This window comes from Megalobrama amblycephala, linkage group LG8 (assembly GCF_018812025.1).
Source record: "Megalobrama amblycephala isolate DHTTF-2021 linkage group LG8, ASM1881202v1, whole genome shotgun sequence".
NCBI lineage: Eukaryota > Metazoa > Chordata > Actinopteri > Cypriniformes > Xenocyprididae > Megalobrama > Megalobrama amblycephala.
In genome coordinates this window covers 6,429,724-6,453,012 of record NC_063051.1, presented here as the reverse complement: position 1 = coordinate 6,453,012, position 23,289 = coordinate 6,429,724, and the positions used below count along the sequence as shown (strand labels likewise).

The following is a 23,289-nucleotide window of genomic DNA, read 5'->3' as shown; positions in this document are numbered from 1 at the left end:
TCAGGGTTGGAGCTAAACTCTGCAGGACTCCAGGACTGACGTTGCCTATCCCTGTACTGGAAAAATGAAACTTGTTGTTTTTTTTGTTTTTTTTTCTGTTATTCGGAGCAGCATGTAGTCTAACAGAATGACGTTTTTTAGTATGCAGCATAATGGTTTTGAATGTACGTAATGCAGAGTTCATTTGAATGACAAACGTTCACATGCATTTGAATGATGTTTTCCACAGCGCCGCTATTAACATGAGACCTACTTCTTTCTTAAAAAGCCTTTGATGTTGACATAAGACCTACTTCTTTTTAAAAAATGGCAGTTCATTTTTTGTTCTTTATCCCAAGAGATAATTTGGCAGCAGCAGGTGAAGAAGTGGCAGAATCAGTTTTTGTATTATTAAAGTTGATGGTGTTCCGGTGTACGTTTTATCAAGTCATCCATTTATATGTGCGAGTGCAATAACGACTTGCTTTTTTTTAACTTGTGGTTTCAATTCGAGGGCAAAAAAGTGGAACACTTTGTATCTGTTGAGACAACAGAGACAGTCTCAGAGGACTAACACTGATTCACTGTCTAGTTCTCATCTCAGTATTTCTCACAAGCCTCATTAGATTGCAGGTGTGCTGTCTGCACATACAGGGCCCGAGGCGGAGGCATTGATGAGATACCGCTATGAATCGTTTATCGTGTGCGCCATTAAATCCTCATTTGTGACTGTAATTGCAACTTCAGGTCCAGCAAGATTAGTGAGAGTTTTCGACGTATAGACTAAAGCTAATAATTTCAGGCCTGTTTAATCACTATGTATGGACCAGTCATGTCCTTTCAGGCGATTTATTTGAGCCCTGCTATAGATTTTCTGGATAAATTTGAAAGTGTAGCTCTGCTGACTTTAGGTGGCCATGGACCATCTTTAACAATAGCTTCTATCTGAGCCATGGCCTTTTGGTTAGACCTCTGACATATTGAGCTGTGGCAATAAGCGACATATCTTGATCTCATCATTTCCTGCACTCTTTCAACTATCCTTTGAACTGAATTTACTGAAGATAATTTGAGTGGTGCTTAAACTCTCTACGACAAATAGTAGGGGTTTCTAGAGCATTGCTAATGCTATTGCTAAGGTGTTTGCTAGGGTGTTCTAGGTGGTTGTTAGAGTATTCTCTGTGGTTGCTATCTGATTACTCTCTAGTTCAATTCAAACAAGTGATTTAAAAACATGAAAAAGCAACCAGTCTTGTCTGACTGACAGGTGGCTGCTTGCCATTTATATTCTGAATGAATGGTCAAATGCACTTCTTGGTCAAAAAATCATATTTAAACTGGCATGTGACGGTTTTCAGATTTGGGTCAAAATTGCATCATCCAAATCATGTGCACAGCCATGCATTTTTATTATTATTATTAAATTATATTTTTTAATAATATGTTGAATTAGACAATTATAATATTTAATAATATGTTGATTTAGCTTTTATGTTTGAATTTTCGTTTTCATTTTAGTCAAGTTTTGTGTTTTTAAAAATAATTCTATTTATCTTTAAATGATCTTTATTTCTGTTTTAATTGTAGTAGTTTAAATAAACATACTTTGATTAGTTGCCATGGGTAGCATTTGTAATTATTATAAATTAGGGGAAAAAAATACAAAAATTAGAATTCATCAAATAATAATATTTTATTTATTTCAGCTTTATTTCAGTTAACAAAAACATTTTTAATAGTTTTATGTTTAGTTTTAATTAACAATAACAATACTTCAGCCATATAGATCTTCCACTGTCTATTAAGTCAATATTAATCATAATATTTCATTAAAATTAATTAACAGCAATTGAGAAATACTTGAAGACTGTTGTTTTTATTTCATTTGTTAATATTAACTAATTAAGTATTATTATTATTATTTATAATTTTATTTACATTTATTTATAACATTAAATTTAACACATTACAATACAATATTAATATTCTGTTTTTTTGTTTGTTTGTTTGTTTTTTGGGTTTTTTTTATTAAATGGAGTGTTTATTAGCATAATATTGCAGTAGTCTCGAACTAGCTTCCTCTTCAGCTTTATATATCTAATAACTCTAATAGTGGGTGGAAAATGTTTTCTTTCTATACGTTTAATACAAACTAAATCTTTTATAGATATTATTTTAATCACTTTTTTTGTGTAATCACAATTAACTGTGGAAACAACATGGTTTAAACTTCTGAAAGGTTGGTGTCACAGCTAACTAATAAGTGCCTGTTTTTAAAGACATTGCACTATATTTCAACAACACACTTCTTTAGGATTGCCTAGTGGCCTGTGCTGGGTGGTAGCCATCTGTCTCTTCTTCAAGAAGAGCCCCAGCACAGCTGATGTGGTCCTAACCCTTCCTGTCGACTTGTGCTGAGACTGCTTTCCAGTCAGTCCCTCTGGATGGAGATCACAGCAGTGAGTCACACTTAATCACAGCACACAGTGGAGCCAGAGCCGAGGTCACGTCCGCCAGAGCCAAAACACACAGCAGCATTCTAAAGCAACAGCAGGGGGTTCGCAGCAGTTCCATGGAGTGGCTGGAGCCATTAGTTCTCCTGTGTGTGCGTTCCTGTTTGTTTGCGTGTCACTGAAAACATGTCATAAACAGAGTTGCTCCAAGTGGTTGGTTAAAAATAATCATGATTACCCTCTCATTATTTAGGTAATAATGCCTTACACCGTGTCCCATCCGGGCGGGGTGCCACAAAGTGACCAGCGATGAAGCAATCACTTCCATGTTAATCCGAGATTCTGAGCTAACTAGCCAGGACAAGTGACACAACAGTTTTATCAGTCGCTTGGTTTCTGTTTCTGTGGCGTCGTGCTGGGAAATCCTGCCCACAGCTGCTCGTCATTTATACAGCATTATTAATATATTATTATTGAATTTATTATTATTATTATTTACAATAGTAATTATTCATTTTTATTGTAATTTTAATATTTGTTAATAATAATTTTATTCATTACATGATTAATAATAATTTTATTTATTTAATACCATTTTTGCACTACGAACAATATAACAATAATTATTGCACAAAATATTCTTTGTTTTAAATTTGTTCAAAATCCAAAACTATTATTTTTCTGTTAATTTACTTTTGGACCTCACTGCATATTAAACATCAAATATGGAGAAAGCAGTACTGAAAGGTTAGTTCACCCAAAAATGAAAATTACCCCATAATTTACTCACCTTCAAGCCATCCTAGGTGTATATGACTTTCTTCTTTCGGCCAAACATAATCAAAAGTTAAATTAAAAATATCCTGGCTCATCCAAGCTTTATAATGGGAGTGAGTGGACGAGTTTTTGAAGTCCAAAAAAGTGCATCCATCTAACATAAAACGTACTCCACTCGACAAATATTCTTATTTAAAACTTTATTAAGTAAAATAACGAGCTTCCCTGCGCGACAGCCATACGCATTCAACTTGCGTCTGAAAAGCGTTAACTTCCACGACGTAGTACACAATGACATGACATACTACGCGTTATAATGTAGGACATAGCGTGGTACATCATGGCGTAGCATTCAATGTCATGTCATTGTGTACTACGTTGCAGAAGTTTGCGCTTTTGGACGCAAGTCGGATGTGTATGGCTGTTGCGCCGGAACTTTATACTTGTAAAATGTTATTTGACTTTATAAAGTTTTAAATAAGTATATTTGTCTTACACAAACACATCGATTCACTTCAGAAGGCCTTTATTAACCCCCGGAGCCACGTGGAGTACGTTTTATGTTCGATGGATGCAACTTTTTGGACTTCAAAAACTCCTCCAGTCACTCCAATTATAAAGCTTCAAAGAGCCAGAATATTTTTAATATAACTCTGAATATGTTTGGCTGAAAGAAGAAAGTCATATACACCTAGGATGGCTTGAGGATGAGTAAATTATGGGGTAATTCAAATTTTTGCGTGAACTACATCCTTTAACTGTAGAAGTTGAGAAGCATTGAGCATTATATGATAAATACTATTGACAAATGAAGTTACACAAGGATTGGCAAGGAGTGTGAGCATAAAAATAGCACTCAAGCACAGCACAATTAATATCATGGAACATATTTTTTGGTACCTATAGCACTCTTCAGCATGATACCTATATGCCTCTCATTGCTTATGGCCTCATGGGATAGCAAAGTGTCAGTTGGTTGCACGCTTCGAAATCTCAGCAAATGCAGTATATAATCTGCCTACTATATCATGAAGACTGTGTATTCTGACATTCTAGTCATTTACATATTATATTGTAGAGACTTACGCATATGCAAATGTGGTGATGCTTTGGGCATGTTGAGTCACAAGGTTATGACTCTCTGTTGAGGCTTGACATATTGACTGTGTCAGTTAGATCTGGGGTATATTATGTCAACAAGCCCTCGTGAACAGAAGGTCCCAGGTCACGTGAACAAGACTTCATTATTGCAAAATACAGCCCAGACAGGATCCAACCGCGAAGCAAAAGGCTATTGTATCATCCTGAAGGGGTTTATTTTGTGATAATGACATGTATTGTCCCTTTAATTATTTATTACCTACCAAATAAGTAAATAAATGCTCTTTAAATATTAATTTCAGTGAAAATTATGGTATTATGTGAAAAGAAATAGACTGTGGTGTGATATAAAACTAGAACACTGCTGGGTATTGGTTGCCTGGGGCAACGGACAAATATACAGTTTCATTATACAAAAAATATTTGGCCACCGAAAGCCGTGATTGACCAATTACGACCCAGTATGCCGTGTAGTAATGGCTTTGTTTTCAGTGATTTATAATTTTCATGTGCTGTGATTTTGTTTTGCAGATGTACATACAAACAACCACACTGACCATCTCAGTGAGTCTGAGCGCATCCGTGTCCCTGGGGATGCTGTACATGCCGAAAGTCTATGTGGTGCTCTTCCACCCGGAGCAGAATGTGGCCAAGCGCAGCACTCGGAGCCTGAAAGCTGTGGTCACTGCCGCCACCATGTCTAACAAGTTCAACCCTAAGGCCAGCCTGCGGCCCAACGGAGAAGCCAAGTCGGAGCTGTGTGAAAACCTGGAAACTCAGGGTGAGTGGGTTCGAGGGATAAACACTTTATTGTTATTGACACAGATTTTTATACTGCCATAAACCTGTTACTGTAATCTTTACAAATTTTATTCACCATAATTCTCTTGCTCACTTAAACGGATCCAATTTTGGAGTCAACAGTCCAGTTATGAGTCTTATTGCAGATTCTTAGATTGTTTTTTGTTTTAAAGGATTAATTCACCCAAAATCGACAAATCTGTTATTTTCAAAATCGTTCCGATCCCGTATTTCATTTTTTGTAGTGCCATAAAGTGCAATGAAGACATTTTAATGGCATCAGTGTGATAATCATAACAAGACAACCCACTAATCGCCTGCCTCATTTTGCGAAAGGTTATTATGTTAGAATCTTACAGTTTAGCATCAGATATAGGCTAGAAAGTGTTTTTAAATCATCAAGAGGCAAATCAGTTGAATTGGTACAACAGTCCTTACCGAAACCCATCTCCTGCTAATTTGAATATCAATAAAACAGCAGCTCATAAACAACTTTGTAATACAGCAGTAAATAATAGCCTGCTGCCTCAGCAGAAATAACTTGCATTCTAAAGTAGAAGCAATCCTGAAGCCTCCATCTTCAAAAGAGTCCCTGTTCGCATAATTATTCTTTTCAGTAAGGCCCTGATTGACTGAGTTCAGTGCAGAAACGATTTGTTGACATTATCGACATTATTGTTGTTGTTGAATAATCTTTTGATCTCATATGACCCATTTTAAGGGTCTGCTGTAACACAGTTTGACCAGTGGGGCACTGTGGCACAATACTGTAATGCAGTCCTCCCGGATGCAATCCAATAGAAGTAGACACGGCACTTTGGAGTGCAATAAAATGGAGTCTCACCTTTTTAAATTGTCAATTTGACTATGAAATTCAAACAATAAATGTGTTTTTTTGCGCTCATTAAAGTGGCGTGACAGATTGCTGTAGCGCCTCAGTTGAGGCAGCATGTGAACCAATCATCTCTTCCTCTACTACTAGATATAGCACCAAATAAACATGAATGAACATGAAAAGGAATGTTGAAAGAAACAGTACAACTTACTGAAATGTATCATGTCTCACGTAATCACTCAGTGTTACAGAAAAATGTCAATAAAACAGCTTATAAACAATGTCATGTAACATTTAATTTACCTGAGAAAAGCCATTCATTGTTCATATCTCATTAGTCTGCTAGAAAAAATGAACTCTTGAGGATAGCATTTAAAAAAAAAATATGCACTATATTAAATATGCATAGTTTTAGTCTTATTTAAAAGTTATTATTATAATGTTATTATAAAAACTGCATTGTGTGTCAATGTGCAGCCTTAATAAAAACACACTACCAGTCATTGTAGCAGTTGGACTATTGATGACTTCTGAGGACTGAAAAGCTGAAGGATATTGGTCTATTCAGTTGGCTCGAAGTTCATTAAAAAGACATTTTCAGAAGCTGAAGTGATTTTCTTGTGTTATTTATTAGTTAGTTATTAGTTAGAATAGGCAAAACTTGATATTTTGACTAACTGCAAAAGCTGAATAATCGATCAAAGCATACTGACTAATTAAAAAAGTAAGAATTGCTCAAATAGCCAGACATGAATATTTCTGTTTCAATGGTGCAAGAAGTTTTGATTTTTGTTTTTTAAATGTTTTAGTTATAAAATTAAAAATTAAATATAATTATATTTCACTGAAATATAATTTAGTTGCATTACCTTTAGAAGCAGTGTCTTGCAGAGTAGTATTTGACTTTTAAGTTTGAATATGACGTTGGAGCCGATAGCCTCGTGGTCAGCATTCCGACATGTAGCACGTTTGCACTTCGGGCGACCTGAGTTTAAGTCCCAGCTCAGGTATCTTTCCTAATCTTGTGTTCTAAATATGATGTGATATTAACCTGCACAGTTACCTTTTCCTAAATAGTTTTAAGGGTGGTAAATCACGTGATTTAACTGATTTAAATCAGTTGCATTGACGCTACCTTTTATTTTGCACGGCGCAAATGACTGATTCATTAAAGAGAAACCTTTGAAAACAGACAAGATTTGCTCATTTCTGGTGCTATATCTGGAATACACAATCCTCAGTAGACACAGTACTTTTTTTTTTTTTTGCATGTTTTACTGTATATTCACAAACCTTTGTTAAATCACAGTGTTTTGATTTCATGGTGACTTTAAAATCATCCTGCTACTAACATCTAACCCTACTAGTTACTAACCCTAACCTCTGACATCAAATGTATCAGACAGGGGGAAAAATAAATCAATTTCACACTTTTAACAGACGTGGTAAAACATCTAGTATAATACAGTGAAATACGTTGCTTACAAAAACAAAAACAAAATGTCATCAATGGAGCTTGTTTATTTGCAGCCAGATGGTGTCAGATCTACCAGCAGGGGCTAATGGGGTCATGCTGACTAGCCATACTTTGACCCCTTGGTTGTGGGCCACGGAAGCTGAAAAACCATGAAGAAATAGGAATCCAGTTAGAGATATGCACAAAGAATATTCAAATTCATAATGATTTGAATTTACTATGACATTTCCCAAGATATATCCGACATTGACTAGGTCTAGAATAAAATATCATATTAAGCAGATTCAAAGTATCATGTTAGACTAGGAAGGTACAAATTATCTGCTTCCATTACATTGCATTTGGCATTCACAGCAACACACATCCACTCTGCTTTCATTATGTTGCATTTTATATTAATTTTGCAATGTAGCAATAACCAGTAAATCATATTGTGGGTCTTAACAAATAGCTCTGAATTAAGGGAGACATCCAGATAAATGTTTTGACAACAGAATTACATTTGTGTAATTAAGGTTGCTACATAGATGAAAATTCACCCAATTAAGCATGACTAGTTAGCACAGAATATTTTCAGCAAATATTTAACACCGGTTGCATGGCCATGCCAGACTACCACCATCGCCAGTGTGAATTTCATGTGCTCAGTGCCTCGTTGGCTCTATATAGCACCACTTTGAATTCACTGCAGTGGAACAATGTGCTTTTATAAATGAGGTAGAGTCAGTGACTACATTAGCATGTGCCCTTTCAAAAAAAAAATCTTACCAGTCATTTAATACAGGCGGTTTCTTTACATTTAAAGCAAATGCTAGCTAACAAATACTTTGTCCTTGGCTCAGGGATGTCTAACATTTCATGAATGCATTAAAGGGGGAATAGGATCTCCTTGCTGATTGATTTGTGATCCTCCTTTAAGACTTGAATCGCATTAAGCGAAAGTGTCTGTTAAGTGTCTTAATGTAATAGAAACATTGAAGTGTTACAATAACTTCTAAGTCAATTACATGACATTGAATAATTATGTAGTTCCCAGTTGTGTTTCTAGTCAAGCAAAGACTCATCTTTATGTGCATGTTATAGGCAGGAATCACTATTATTATCAGAATTGACCACCATCAGCATTATCAGCATATTATCGGCTTTCAACTGGTGTCAAATATATCATGATTTTGTGAACATGAATGACCAAAAAATGGTTTTTACTAGGAGGAACCGTAATATTCTCAATGATACAGACCTGTGAATGCTGAAGGTATGCAACCGTGTGAAAGATGCTGGGAAGTCTCCATTTGATGGCTTTGTTTATTGAAGTTGTTTCAATAGAGTGGTGCAGGGAGGAGGTCAAAACCCGGAAGACTAATTCGCCACTGGTTCCCTCAAGAGTTCTGTGTAAACACAACTTGATGATACCTTGATGTTTTGTTCTACAACGTAAATTACACACACCCATACTGAAAACACGAATCTTGAAGCAATTTTGTTTATTTTTGTAAATGAATGTTTCTAATATGTAACTAGATAAGGCAGTTTGGGGTGTGAGTGTGTGCAGTGTACGTTGCAGAACAAAACGTCAACGTATCGTCAAGTTATATTTACCACAGGATTTATTTTACTCATAAACAGAAAACACCCATTATACATCACCATAGGAAAAACTCAAAGGAAGCAATGGGGAATTAGTTTTCTGGGTTCTGACCTCACCCCTGCACCACTCTATTACAAGGCGATAATATTAAGGTGCTGTCTACTCCGATACTTTGTGGTTATTTGTTTGATATCATGCATAAATAAATCATATAGGTTGTATAAAATTGATTGAACAATATTTGCTTATGGTTATTCACTGGTACTACTATATATATATATATATATATATATATATATATATATATATATATATATATATAGTACAGTCCAAAAGTTTGGAACCACTAAGATTTTTAATATTTTTAAAAGAAGTTTCGTCTGCTCACCAAGGCTACATTTATTTAATTAAAAATACAGTAAAAAATAGTAATATTGTGAAATATTATTACAATTTAAAATAACTGTGTACTATTTAAATATATTTGACAAAGTAATTTATTCCTGTGATGCAAAGCTGAATTTTCAGCATCGTTACTCCAGTCTTCAGTGTCACATGATCCTTCAGAAATCATTCTAATATGCTGATTTGCTGCTCAATAAACATTTATGATTATTTTCAATGTTGAAAACAGTTGTGTACTTTTTTTTTTCAGGATTCCTTGGTGAATAGAAAGTTCAAAAGAACAGCATTTATCTGAAATACAAAGCTTCTGTAGCATTATACACTACCGTTCAAAAGTTTGGGGTCAGTAAGAATTTTTATTTTTATTACTTTGAAAAGAAATTAAAGAAATGAATACTTTTATTCAGCAAGGATGCATTAAATCAATCAAAAGTGGCAGTAAAGACATTTATAATGTTACAAAAGATTAGATTTCAGATAAACACTGTTCTTTTGAACTTTCTATTCATCAAATAATCCTGAAAAAAAATATTGTACACAAATATTTTGTACAATTGTACACATTAAATGTTTCTTGAGCAGCAGATCAGCATATTAGAATGATTTCTGAAGGATCATGTGACACTGAAGACTGGAGTAATGATGCTGAAAATTCAGCTTTGCATCACAGGAATAAATTACTTTGTCAAATATATTCAAATAGAAAACAGTTATTTTAAATTGTAATAATATTTCACAATATAACAGTTTTTTACTGTATTTTTAATTAAATAAATGTAGCCTTGGTGAGCAGACGAAACTTCTTTTAAAAACATATATATATGTGTGTGTGTGTGTGTGTGTGTGTGTGTGTGTATATATTGTAGTACCAGTGTGTGTGTGTGTATATATATATATATATATATATATGATATATATGTGTGTGTGTGTATATATGTGTATATATATTGTAGTACCAGTGTGTGTGTGTGTGTGTGTGTGTATATATATATATATATATATATATATATATATATATAGCACATATATATAGCAGAGGATATATATATAAAATATTGTTCAAAATATATTTTTAAAGAAATTCATATACTTTTAGTCAGCAAGGATGCATTACATTTATCAAAAGTGACATTAAATTATTTTGCATTGTTACAAATTCTATTTCAAATAAATTGTTTTTTGAACTTTCTTGTAATAAAATGATCCTAAATTTTTTCATCAACAAAAATGTTAAGCAGCACAACCAGTTTCAACATTGATAAGAAATGTTAAGAAAAAAAATAAAATTAGAAAAACATCAAATCAGCATGTTAGAATAATTTCTGAAGGATCATGTGACACTGAATACTGGAGTAATGATGATGAAAATTCAGCATTGCCATAAATTACATTTTAAAATATATTAGAAATAGATATTTTAAATTGTAATAACTGTTCACAATATTATTGTTTTGACTGTATTTTTGATCAAATAAAAGTCTTAGTGACTTTTTTCAAAATATTTCAATAATATATTAAAACATCTTACTGACCCCATATTTTTAAATGTATATTTTGGTTTCACTATTCTCATATTTGTAGAAAAATTGCCAGGTGCACTTGAAGGCAGCATACATTTTAGGGGTGTGACGAGATCTCGTGCCACGAGATCTTGCGAGATTAAAATGCGACAAGATTATGTGATGAGATGATTGTCAAGACCATGGCGGAGGATTCGTTGCACAACAGAGCCCAAGCATCTGACAAATGTCTTATCTTGTAGAATGCGCGATCATCACAGAGTACGCACAATCACAAAATCGAAAGTAAAACGCGAGTGCTCGTTCAAACACAATTTCAATTTCCCCCACATTTAGAAAGCAGCTCCCTGATGCATGCAAATATCTCCCAATATGAAAGCTACCTTAGGCTGGGTTGTACTCTGAATATTGAGAGAGTACTTAGATTATGTTTGCACTTATTGTTTGCAAGAGTTAAGACTAAGAGAAAACTGTTATTCACTTTTATTTCTACTGTTTTTATTTCTATGATCAGTTTGTGGAAAGGAGTTCAGTTAGGAGGTCAAAAGTTGTAGAAGCTCATAAATCATGTACAGTTCTAAGGTCTGAAGAGACTCATATGAAATCATTCAGGAGAGAAGCCAGTCAGTTGAGTTTGTGACAAAAACTTTTACAGTGCTTGACTATTGTTGTCTTTTACTGCATATGATAATTCATACTCAGAAAGTAGAACTGAAATGACATTCATTACAAGATGATTGAAGATTTCTTCAAAATACTATGTAAAAATCTTGTCTTGTCTCGTCTCATTCTTGTGAATTCAAACTCATGTCTTATCTCATGAGATAACTGTCTTGTCACACCCCTAATACATACCAATTATTGTACATAAATGTATTATTTTGAAAAATATTTAAAAAAAAAAAAACCTTTTAGAGCTGCTTCCATTAGTTTTGTGTTCTGGCTAATTGTACTATTATAATCATTTTATTATTCAATAGTATATTTCAATAGTATATATTTTATGCAACACTGATAAGTTGTTAGTTTTATTTATTTATTTATTTATTTGGCATGTGCAATAGGCAATATCATAATTATATTGTGTTTTGATTATTTATCCTGCCTAAAAAGGCAGCACACAACCCCAGAAGAAACACTGTGTACCTGGCAGCAGTGCATTCTATTAAGGTTTCAAGCCATTAACAAAAGGAATATGACACATTTCCCAGCCATTGCTTTTTCACGGTTTTTAACTAGCAGGTGACTAGTAAGTCTTCACAGTATCACATTTACCACATATGTGACATTGATCTCTGCGTCTTCTCGGAATCTCCTAAGTCACACTTCTGAAGTCACACTTCTTGTCATCTCACCTACTGGAAGTAAAAAAAGATCTTGAAACTAATCAAGATGAACGTAAGACATGTTGATGTATAGCTATTTTTACAGTGTCAGTGCATATTTGTGACATATTATTCACAGTCATAGGGAGATGCACTCCATTAGTGTATCTACAAAAGTCAGTACTTGGCAAGCAGTTTTATCACTGTTAGAGGACACCTTGCTACCAATGCATCCTGAAGTAACAGCCCACCTTTGATAGCATTGCAATGCAGTACATGTATTTAGTTTAGTGATGCATGCAAACAAGATCAAAACGTAATGTGTGTGTGATGTTGCCTGCAAAGCTCATTGAAACTTGCCAAAGAATGAGAATGAGAGGATGAGAATGACAAGGTCAGTTGATCAAACTCGTAGTTACGCTGTATAACCATCAATAGGCTTTCTCTTGTGTCCTGTAAGGAATAGAGTTTCTCTTGGGTGAGTTGTAAATATAATCAATAACGATATGAGTCTGCTTTACATCAGACGTTTTATGTGTCAGGATTTGTATGACTGAAAAGATCAATGTGGGTCTCCTTGAAATAGTCTCTTGACATCATGATCATGCATGGCCAGCCACCATATAACCATAATGAGTGACTTCTTGAATTGAAGATTTCAATTCAGTATCGCATTTTGTTGCCTTGGTTAGAGAGTTTTCTGCAGTGTGCAAAAGCTTAATCATTTTCAAGTTTTTTTTATGTACTTTTTGTTTAATTTACTGTGTATTGAATCCTTAAAGGGTTAGTTCGCTCAAAAATGAAAATTCTGTCATTTATTACTCACCCTCATGTCGTTCCACACCCGTAAGACCTTCGTTCATCTTCAGAACACACATTCAGATATTTTTGATAAAATCCGATGGCTCAGTGAGGCCTCTATTGCCAGCAAGATAATGAACACTTTCAGATGCCCAGAAAGCTACTAAAGATGAAGGTCTTACAGGTGTAGAATTTTAATAAATTTAATATCAGGAATATCTTTTCTGTGGATAAACAAAGCAAAATTGTTAAAATATTATACAGCATACTTTGACGTTTCTAGATATTGTATGTACATATCTAAAACTTACTATATTTTTGTTAGGCTTTGTTTTTTATTTTTTTTTATTTTTTTCTCTCTCTCTCTCCAATAGTTAGGATTAGTTAATGTATGCAGCATATTCCTTCAGGCTACCTTTTAATGACAATTACATTTTTAATGCCTCCTGACAATTTCTGTGCAAGGTTGTTTAATTTCAGGGCAGATTGAGATGGAGAAAAATCACCTCTGCATATCCAAGTTCAATGGGCCTAAAGGCCAAACGGGCCCCAGCAGGTTCAATTATAACACGGAAACATATAAATCTGTGTCTGCAATAGGCACCCATAGTTTTATAAATATACAGAGATTTTACACTGTAGACTGTATTATACTGTTAAGCTGGACTTGACCTGTTCTAGCATATTGCTTTGGCTTACTGTAAACGAGACTGCTAGATTTTTACATTTAATTGCTCAGCTGTTTCATTAAATTGTACTTATGGAAAATACAAGAAACCTCAAATCATAGGATGCATACTGTCCTTTTAAGAGCGTGTTAGTGTGAGTTGCTGTGTGCATGTAATGACAGCGAGCCAGAGCTGAATGCGCTCATGCATAAAAACGAGTTCATAATGTTACTGTGAAATAAACTTATTTCAGCACCAAATTATGCTTGTTCATGCTTGTATGGACTTAGCCAAAGCACAAATATTAAATTGTTGTGCCTTAAATCAGTAATTTAAACACAGATGTGCAATGATATTACTGTTAATCTCTGGGATACAAATGTTTACAGTTGTAGTATGTGCAGTATCATTCTTTTTTTATACACAATACTGTACTTTTGTTCCAGAACACATAAACACAGACTCTTTTGTATAATACCCAACCCGTCATTAAAATCCAGTGGTTATAAAGTACTTTTTTAAGTACTATCTTGCTAGCATCCCAGAGGACCCACGTCCATTGGGCTTAATTTTTCCTAAATCAAATATATATATATATATATATATATATATATATATATATTTTTTTTTTTTTTTTTTTTTCTATTCACCTTATTTTTAACTTGAGCTGGACACTTGAATGTGTCGAGCCTTATGCGTTGCCATTTAGAGCATTTTGGTATTCTTTCTTTGGTATTCAGAAGTTTACACATATTCACGGAAAATGTCTTACTTCCGAGTAAAATAAAGTGTATAGCAGATTTCAAAGTTATAGCTGAAGTGTCATTTTTAAGCAGTTTTTATTTACAGGTCAACACTATTTTCACTTACTCCACCCAATGTTGCTCCGATATTTTATGTTTAATAACATATTACATTCTATTTATGCTTTGTTTGATTAGTACAGTGGCCAAGAGTGCTCAATGCGCTGCAACTGAAGAAAACACATACAAATAGAAAAATGAAGAAAACATTATCAGTTTGACAACACATGTGCAGCAAATATCACTGGCGGCAAGCCCAACAAGTGACGGACCTGGCTGGGACATGCTTATAGTTCAATGTCTTCTCATCAGTGGTGTTGTCGGTGACCTGAAAGAAGATTTTTTTATTTATTTCAACATCCTAATCGTATGTGCGTTTTGAGTATTTGCAGCATGTTTCTGTATTTGGTTCTGCTGTGAGTATCTGCAGCACGTGTTGTCAAATTGATGGTGTTTTCTTAATTTTCAGTTTTTTTTTTTTGTTTGTTTTTTTTGCATAGGTTTTCTTCAGTTGCAGCACATTGAGCTCTCTCACCATGGTAGATTAGCATCTATCATTATTTGCACTTACATTGCACAGTGTAAACAAGATGCTGTTTGTGCAAACAGTATTTAACCCTCTGGGGTCTGAGGTGTTTTCTGGGCCCGGAGGTGTTTTGACATGCCCTGACATTTTTGCTTATTTCTGTTAATTATAACATTTTCATGGCTAAAGTCTAATTACACTGTATTCAGCCCAAACACTGCAATAACATGTAAGCAGCATATACCTAAAAGTGTGTTGTGGCGACCAGGGCGGGCGAGAGCCGTGAGGGAACGGCGCGAGGCCGGTGGCGCGAGTGTTAATGAGCTTCATCTGGGAGGCGCACCGGCCTTGAGTCCCTCACGGAGGAGCTCCGGGAACATAAAAGGAGGAGCGACTACAGTGAAGGACGAGAGAGGACCAGGCCTGGACTTTACGTTATGTTTTATTATGTTTGTGTGGCCGGCAGACGTCCGCGAGGGTCTGCCGGCATTACTTTCGTTTTGTTCTTTGTTTATTTTACATTAAAGTTACGTTGAATGTTCGCCGGTTCCCGCCTCCTTCCCACATTTACGAACTACGTTACATGTGTATTTTTGAGAAAATGACATTTATGAGTGGTTAGTGGAAAAAAAAGATTTTTCCACTAACTATTGTTCACTTGTTTTTTTTATGTTGCTTTCTCTTATCCCAGCTTAAAGCTCAAAGTATAGTTCACTTTTTAAACGTACGCGAGGATCAACGTACAGTGCGAGTGACGTGAATTTCGTCATCAGGAGAGTATGTGCGTACTGTATGCGCGCCGCTGGATTTTTGTAACCGAACATACTTGTACGCACAGGTCGCATATGTGCATTTAATTTTTTTTGTAGTAATTAGTTTATCCACAAAGTGGCAACCGTGCCCTGGGGGTGTCGATTCACAAGGTTGTCAATGAAAAACTGCCCAAACAGAACAGACCGGAACACATGCAAGCTACAGCGACAATGGAGGCCTACATAGACGAGAGATTGTGTGAAGAAGTTAGAAAGTACCCTCATTTGTACAACTCAAAATACAAAAATGTTTACATGGGTTGTAACTCATGGCGAGAGATTGCTCAAAACTGCGTATGTGTCGAACACATGTGTTTGCGTACGAGTCAAGTGAAGTATACTTTCCAAGGCTATGCGTTCAATTTTGCGCGTACACTAGCAAAACAAGCAAAGACAGTTATAAGTAAGCCCATTTGTAGGATTATTTCCCTAAAAATTGACACTTTTTCCGACCAGTGGCAATGCTAGTGGTGCTTTTTTATTATAATGTTGTGATGCATAGATTTGCTTGTAGCATATAAAAACTACTGGAGTTTGTGTATTCAAAATAATATATGATTTTTCAGTATTTTGTATTTAAATAAGACTGCATTATTACTAATAAATTGGTGTATGCTTTTATCTTTAAATTATTTAGAATGATTGACAATTGCAGTTGCATATTACTGTGCCTTGCAAATGTATTCACAATCACAACCTTTGCAAATCCTTCGCTGAAACTCAGAATTAGTGTAATATAGCATTGTTGTGTTAGGAAACTTCCTAGCAGAGTTAAAATGCTGAAATGTGCTTTTTGCATAAGTATTCTGTCCCTGCATCGCAGACGATCCCAATTTACACAGATGGAAAACAATTGTCCTGATGAGGACACAATTACTTCACAATTGTGCTGTGCCTGTGAATCATTAAAATAACGACCACATTTTCTGGATAAAAAATGTAACCCTACAGTAAAGGTATCATTATTCAGGCTGTGACTATACAGTACATCTTTGAGGCTGAGGTACTTGAGTATGCTTAAATTGATGTAAACATGTTGAATGCAACACTTTTAAAGAACATAGTATACAGCTCAATCTTATCATTCTTTCAAAGAGAGCATTCAAGGGGTTGAAGAGCATTTCAAATAGGATGCATATGAAAAGAATCATTTGGATCCAATATTGATTGATGCACTGAGAAATACATCAAAGCTTGCATACTGCAAAAACATCTCTGTATACAAGGTTCAAATGCCCTCCCCCCCTCTTCATGGCCATATGACGGTAATGATGTCAAACATGTTATACCTGCAGTGTGTTGCATTTGAATTTTGCAATGCAAAACCATAAAGTTGAGAAGCAGCATTCATTGTTTGTCTTTTATTTTCATTACAGATACATGCTGCTAAGCTATTGTAAATAAAACCTGTCTAATATATGTAACCGCTCAACCTGTGTTTCAGGATATGTTGATGATAACTAAACAGTGAAGACAGGTAAAGACTTTAATTATTGGTTATTGCTTGGCTCATTGTTAGACCTAATTGTTAAACTCAACCATGTTCCATTTAGCGTTAATGCTCAAACTGTGCATACCAATCATTTTATAATAGACAATGCATTTAAATTACGCTGACATTTGTTGGAATTGCAAAAGACACAAAAAGCACGCATGCCACATTGTTTTTGCAAATAGTTTGTTTGCACAGATCTTTGTAGGTGACAAACACTATACTGGGGAAAAACCTAAAATAGCAACAAATTTGCTTTTATGCATTTTCCAACCAACAGAGAGTAGGTATGAAAACTTTCAGAACAGTGCATGGCCTAGATTGCATAAACACAAACACAAATTGGGATAGCAGACTCAAATAGAACAGTATGAATCTATGCAATGATATTTTATATAGAGCAAGAATCATTTAAAGGGATGGTTTACCCAAAATTACATTTCATAAAAAAAATTCTGTCATCATTTACTCATACTCGAGTTGTTCCAAACCTGTATGAGTTTCTCTCTTCTGTTGAACACAAAAGAAGATATTTTAAAGAATGTTGGTAACCAGACAGTTCACGGTAGCCATTGACTTCCATATTATTTTTTTCCTACTATGGAAGTCAATGGCTACCATCAACTGTTTGATTACCAACATTCTTTAAAATATCTTCTTTTGTGTTCAACAGAAGAAACTCATACAGGTTTGGAACAACTTGAGGGTGATGACAAAATTTAAATTTTGGGGTGAACTATCCCTTTAACTTTGCTTTTTGTGTCAACGCCCCTCCCTCTAAACTGAAATGGAGCTATTTATCTGACTGCACCTATGGGTCAGTGCTCAGAAAGAGAGTCCAGAATGGAGAACCGCACCACAGTGTTGGGTCAAATGTCACTTCACCTACCTTATTCAAACGGTCCTGCATGATTGCATGAGGTAACCTTTTGATCTCCATATAATGATGCAATGAGCTTGAAATTTCCATTGACCCTCCTTCTTTGGCAAGGTTATTACATGAATAGCTGAAGGCAATGTCACTCATGCTACCCTTTGTGATTGTTTGTACTACACAGCTATTGCAAAATGGATGCCGAATGACAAGATTAGGCTGTTGATTGAGTTTTTGTTGATGGAATGCTTTGATAGCAGACTTATAATTGTTTACAGGTAACTGGCATGTTTTTTTGAAGGTGTTAAATGGCCCTCCTGTGCAAAAGGTGACAACCGTCTCAGTCAAGTAATCTGCACTTTGATATCAAGAAAGACAGAGTCTAATATCAAAAAAGACATGCTACTTGACTTCTGGCAAATTAATAGCTGCATCAAAGAAGGTGTCTTCGCATTGCAACCAGGCCTGACAAGAAATAAAACTGCGACAAACCGCTTTGATAAAGGTTTCCATGAGTGCGTATCCTACCAAATTACACTTTATTTAACCCACTGTAGACATTCTACTAACTATAAGTAATTCTGCAGCTACATGTCAACTAACTCTTATTACAGTATTAGTAGACTGTTAGGTTAGGGTTAGTAGAACAAGATGACATGTAGTTGCAAAGATACAGTTAGGGCTGGGCGATATGGCCAAAAAATGATCACGATAAAATTTGTCATATCAGTCGATATCGATAATTATCGCAATAAATGTCAAATCTTTATTTCTTTCAACTTTAAAGGCAGATTTTTTCTTCTAAGTGAAAGCTGTAGAAACCAGACCATTAATTGTGGTTTTAAACTACCCTTTATTGTCAGAAAACGACAAACACTTCAAACGTTTTTGAATTCTTTACGCTTTTCCAGTCATTTTTCTTTAATAAATTTGAATACATTTTCTATTAAAGATGCCCTAGATTCAAAAATTGAATTTACCTTGGCATAGTTAAATAACAAGAGTTCAGTACATGGAAAAGACATACAGTGAGTCTCAAACTCCATTGTTTCCTCCTTCTTATATAAATCTCATTTGTATAAAAGACCTCCGAAGAACAGGCGAATCTCAACATAATACCGACTGTTACGTAACAGTCGGGATCATTAATATGTACACCCCCAATATTTGCATATGCCAGCCCATGTTCCCAACAGCGAAAAATGGCAGATGGAGCAATGATAACTGACATGATCCATGATATCATGATACTTTAGTGATATTTGTAAATTGTCTTTCTAAATGTTTCGTTAGCATGTTGCTAATGTACTGTTAAATGTGGTTAAAGTTACCATCGTTTCTTACTGTATTCATGGAGACAAGAGCCATCGCATTTTCATTATTAAACACTTGCAGTCTGTATAATGCATAAACACAACTTCATTCTTTATAAATCTCTCCAACAGTGTAGCATTAGCCGTTAGCCACGGAGCACTATCAAACTCATTCATAACCAAATGTAAACATCCAAATAAACACTGTACTTACGCGATTAGACATGCTGCATGACAAACACTTTGTAAAGATCAATTTTGAGGGTTATATTAGCTGTTTGAACTTTTTTTATGTTGTTTAAGGCAAGCGCGAGCTCTTGGGGCGTGGAGCACGAGATTTAAAGGGCCACACACCCTGAATCGGCTCATTTATAATGATGCCCCAAAATAGGCAGTTAAAAAAGTGAATAAAAAAAAATCTATGGGGTATTTTGAGCTGAAACTTCACAGACACATTCAGGGGACACCTTAGACTTATATTACATCTTTTAAAAAAAAGTTCTAGGGCACCTTTAAGATATTTAACGGGTGGTATTGTTCCAAGTCATGAAACAGGTTTGTGTTGCCTGACTTTAATGACGCATATCTTCGGCACAGTTTGCAGTGCAGACTGCAATATTGATAATATTACATATTTTGTCTCTTAGAAATTTGACAGTAGCTTGAGTTGACAGTAGTAGTAGCTTGAGTTAGGATGCAGATGTGAATTAATTTTCATTAACATAAACAGTAACATCTTGTAACAACCTCATTTTTATATGGTAAAATTTAAATATTTTGAATTAGTTTGAGTTTTATTAAAATTAACCATTGGTCTTCCATATTATCATATATTTAGATCATATTAACCACAGTTAAAACCACATATATATATATATATATCACCTCACTACCATGGTAAAATGTAACTATATGGTTTCTATGGTATTTGTATGAAAAACAGTGGCCTAAATACATTTAGTATAAATGCACAAATGCTATAGCTTAATCACACATATAAAATTGTAATCATATTCCATTACTCCTTTAATACATTTAATACATGTGTACATTAATAATTAATACAATTCTAAATTAATATCCTACATTTCTGCTACAATACCATGGTGCAGTTAGTGTTACTACAGTAAATCCATGATAAATGATGGTGATTTGTAGATTGAAAAGCCTTCTGACTGTTTCGTTGCGCATAGTGTTTGTCCATTTTGTCAACACTGTTTCATCTGGCTTTAAACTAGTTTAATTCACTGACACATGTGTGTTCTTTGCTGAATTCAAGAGCTTTTCGCTGTATCTCACAGCGCTGTTTAGTGGCCGCGTGACCGATCAGCGAGTAAACTCGTGCTGCGCTGCCGTTTAAACTTTAAACCGAGAGGATAAATGGTGGCGCGGTTCAAATGAGTAGTTGACATATAGTATAGAAGGTCTAAAGTGGACTATCGAAATGACAGTCTACTAATACTTGAATGACTGGTTGTTGACATGTAGTTGCAAAGATACAAAGTTAGTAGAATGTCTAAAGTGTTACCGAATTACCTCCCACATTTCCCTTCTCAAAATTCCAATAAAGCAGCAGCAGCAGCAGCATTCACGTTCAAGCACTTTAAGACTCAAATGATCTATTTTTGTAACACTCTCTCTTCCCTTGCAGGACTCAGCCCTAAACAAACGTACATCAGCTACAGCAACCATGCAATCTAGGTAAGTGATAAAAGGCCACTACCGAAATCCCAGAAGTGACCCCTGGAAGACAGCATCTCAAGATAAATCACTCTCACGTTATGTCACGTATGGAAGTGAGATAGCGGATGTTTGGAGGACCCCCACAGACATGTTTTCATTAATGAAGCTCATGTGAAGTCACATAGGGAGCATCTGGGGAGGCCGTGACAGTTGCGACGGTGATGTTGGAATGACGGTCTGTCACCCAGACTATTCCATTACAGCTTGCTCTATCTATTCCAGATGTCATTGTTAAAGTGATACACACTAATTAAGGACAACATGTCAGTGTCCGCTGTTTCATTGACGCTAACACTATGTGGTGGCTAAAAAAAAGGAAAAGAAAATTTAAAAGAAAAATTAACAAAACAAAAAAAAAAAATCATTTGGAGCTTTTTCTTCTTGTTTTCTCCTTGGTGATGACAGCAGCAAAGACAGTGACCATTGTTTACAGATGTTGAGCATGCTGGTTTTGACATCCTGTGCTGTGTTGTTTTTTCTTTCTTTCTTTATTTTTGTTTTTTCAACAACAAAAAAAAAAAGAACCTTATGGAATGCTGTTGAACTATGTTTGCTGTATTGTTACCTCACCATGGGCCTTGTGAAACTGTTGAAGATGTACGAAGTGCTCTTTGGAGTAATGTTTGCTTGTGCATAAGTACACACCTTTTGAGGAACTCAAATTTGCCCTGTTGTCAAAATGTGCTATAGCTGTCACAGTCACCTGTGCAAAATCGAAAAATCACAATTTAGAAATGGCGTGACGTCCACTCAGAAAGGAACGCTCGAGATATTGGAACCAACATCCACTGGACCAGGGGATTGCGAGCAAGTCGCTTTCATAAGAATACAGCTACCGGAGACTCTTTTAAAGAAACTCAAAGCATCACCAATCTCAAGTAAAAGAACGGTTCTGAGAAGCTCGCAGGGAGTAGATGACAGGATTCTGTATTCGTATCCGGAAATGTCAGGTGATAGAGAGACAAGCTGATTTGTCTCTTTAGATGTTTGTGAATTTAAGATTCAGTTCTTATGATTTCTTCTCTCTTTGTTTTTGCACTGTTTGTGCTGCAGAATAAAATGTCTATGTTGACCGTGATAAATGGCAACTTAATGTGTGTTCCCGATTGCTAATGTTTGCTTTTCATCCTAAAAGAGAAAAAAAAAACGTCAGAAACAGTGCCTGAATTAAAGTATTTGTAAAATAAGACATATGAGGTATGTGAAGCATGTTAATTTTTATACATAAATAATTTCTAATAAAGAAATTTTTCAAAACTCATTGATCATCTATGCGATGTTTGGGATGTCACATGTTTGTGTGTGTCAGATATGGCTGGGTCCATTGCGTTCTGGGTGGTTTCTAGGGCGTTGCTTGGCGGTTACTAAGGTGTAGGTTGTAAATCTATGGGATTTTTTTTTTCACTCATTTTTCCTCTGTCAGGTAAAACCCGAAAGTCGGATTGCTTAGAAAAGTGATAGCACAGTTCTCTTCTGTAAACCTCTGAATTTCAGTGATGATTCAGATATGCAGCACAAGCTTTTGTGGCTAGAATAAAATGACAAACAGTAGTAGTTATACAAGCATGGTAATAATAGACTCCCTAATCTTAATAAGTAGACTCAAGTGTAATGTTGTTTATTTATTTAATAATGCTTTTTGCATCAAAACTAACATGACAGCCTGAAACATACATTATTTAAAATTACAAGCTTTAATTCGTTTTGAGAGTTGCATTTCCTTGTAATGTGCTAATACTCTATTGCATTTATTTTTATGTATAATTTTGATCAAAAACACAAACTGGTTATTCTCACAACTAAATGAAAATATCCTCTTTTGTGCATTTAAAATTTCCTCAAGAAGTCCTGAAGATTCAGAGTCAGCCTGGCACAAAAGCACAGTGGAAATGAAAAGAAATGTCATTTTCTGAGATATATTTCTTTTACAACAGGCAGCCGTCTATCATAATGCACATTTTTGAAGGCCCCATTATTAAGTGTGAGATGTATCTGC

At 35.1% G+C, this 23,289-nt stretch overlaps 1 protein-coding gene and 1 long non-coding RNA gene across 4 annotated transcripts in view; one reads left to right on the top strand and one right to left on the bottom strand.

Moving 5' to 3' along the window:
* grm4 (glutamate receptor, metabotropic 4) overlaps positions 1–22,550 on the top strand; it is a 217,491-nt gene extending 194,941 nt beyond the window's left edge. For 2 of the 3 annotated variants that reach the window (XM_048198946.1, XM_048198948.1), the window contains 2 exons: positions 4,842–5,091; positions 21,202–22,550. In XM_048198946.1, the coding sequence (XP_048054903.1) occupies positions 4,842–5,091; positions 21,202–21,251 (300 nt within the window). In that variant the 3' untranslated portion in view covers positions 21,252–22,550. Of the gene's footprint in view, positions 1–4,841; positions 5,092–17,315; positions 17,349–21,201 lie in introns of all 3 variants that reach the window. The other variant, XM_048198947.1, reaches the window with a different exon arrangement.
* LOC125273506 lies at positions 7,450–13,048 on the bottom strand. The gene is made up of 2 exons (XR_007186081.1): positions 12,212–13,048; positions 7,450–7,562 (listed from the first exon to the last, which is right to left on the bottom strand). It is a non-coding gene; the product is annotated as an uncharacterized LOC125273506 (long non-coding RNA).
* Positions 22,551–23,289: the final 739 nt, after the last annotated feature.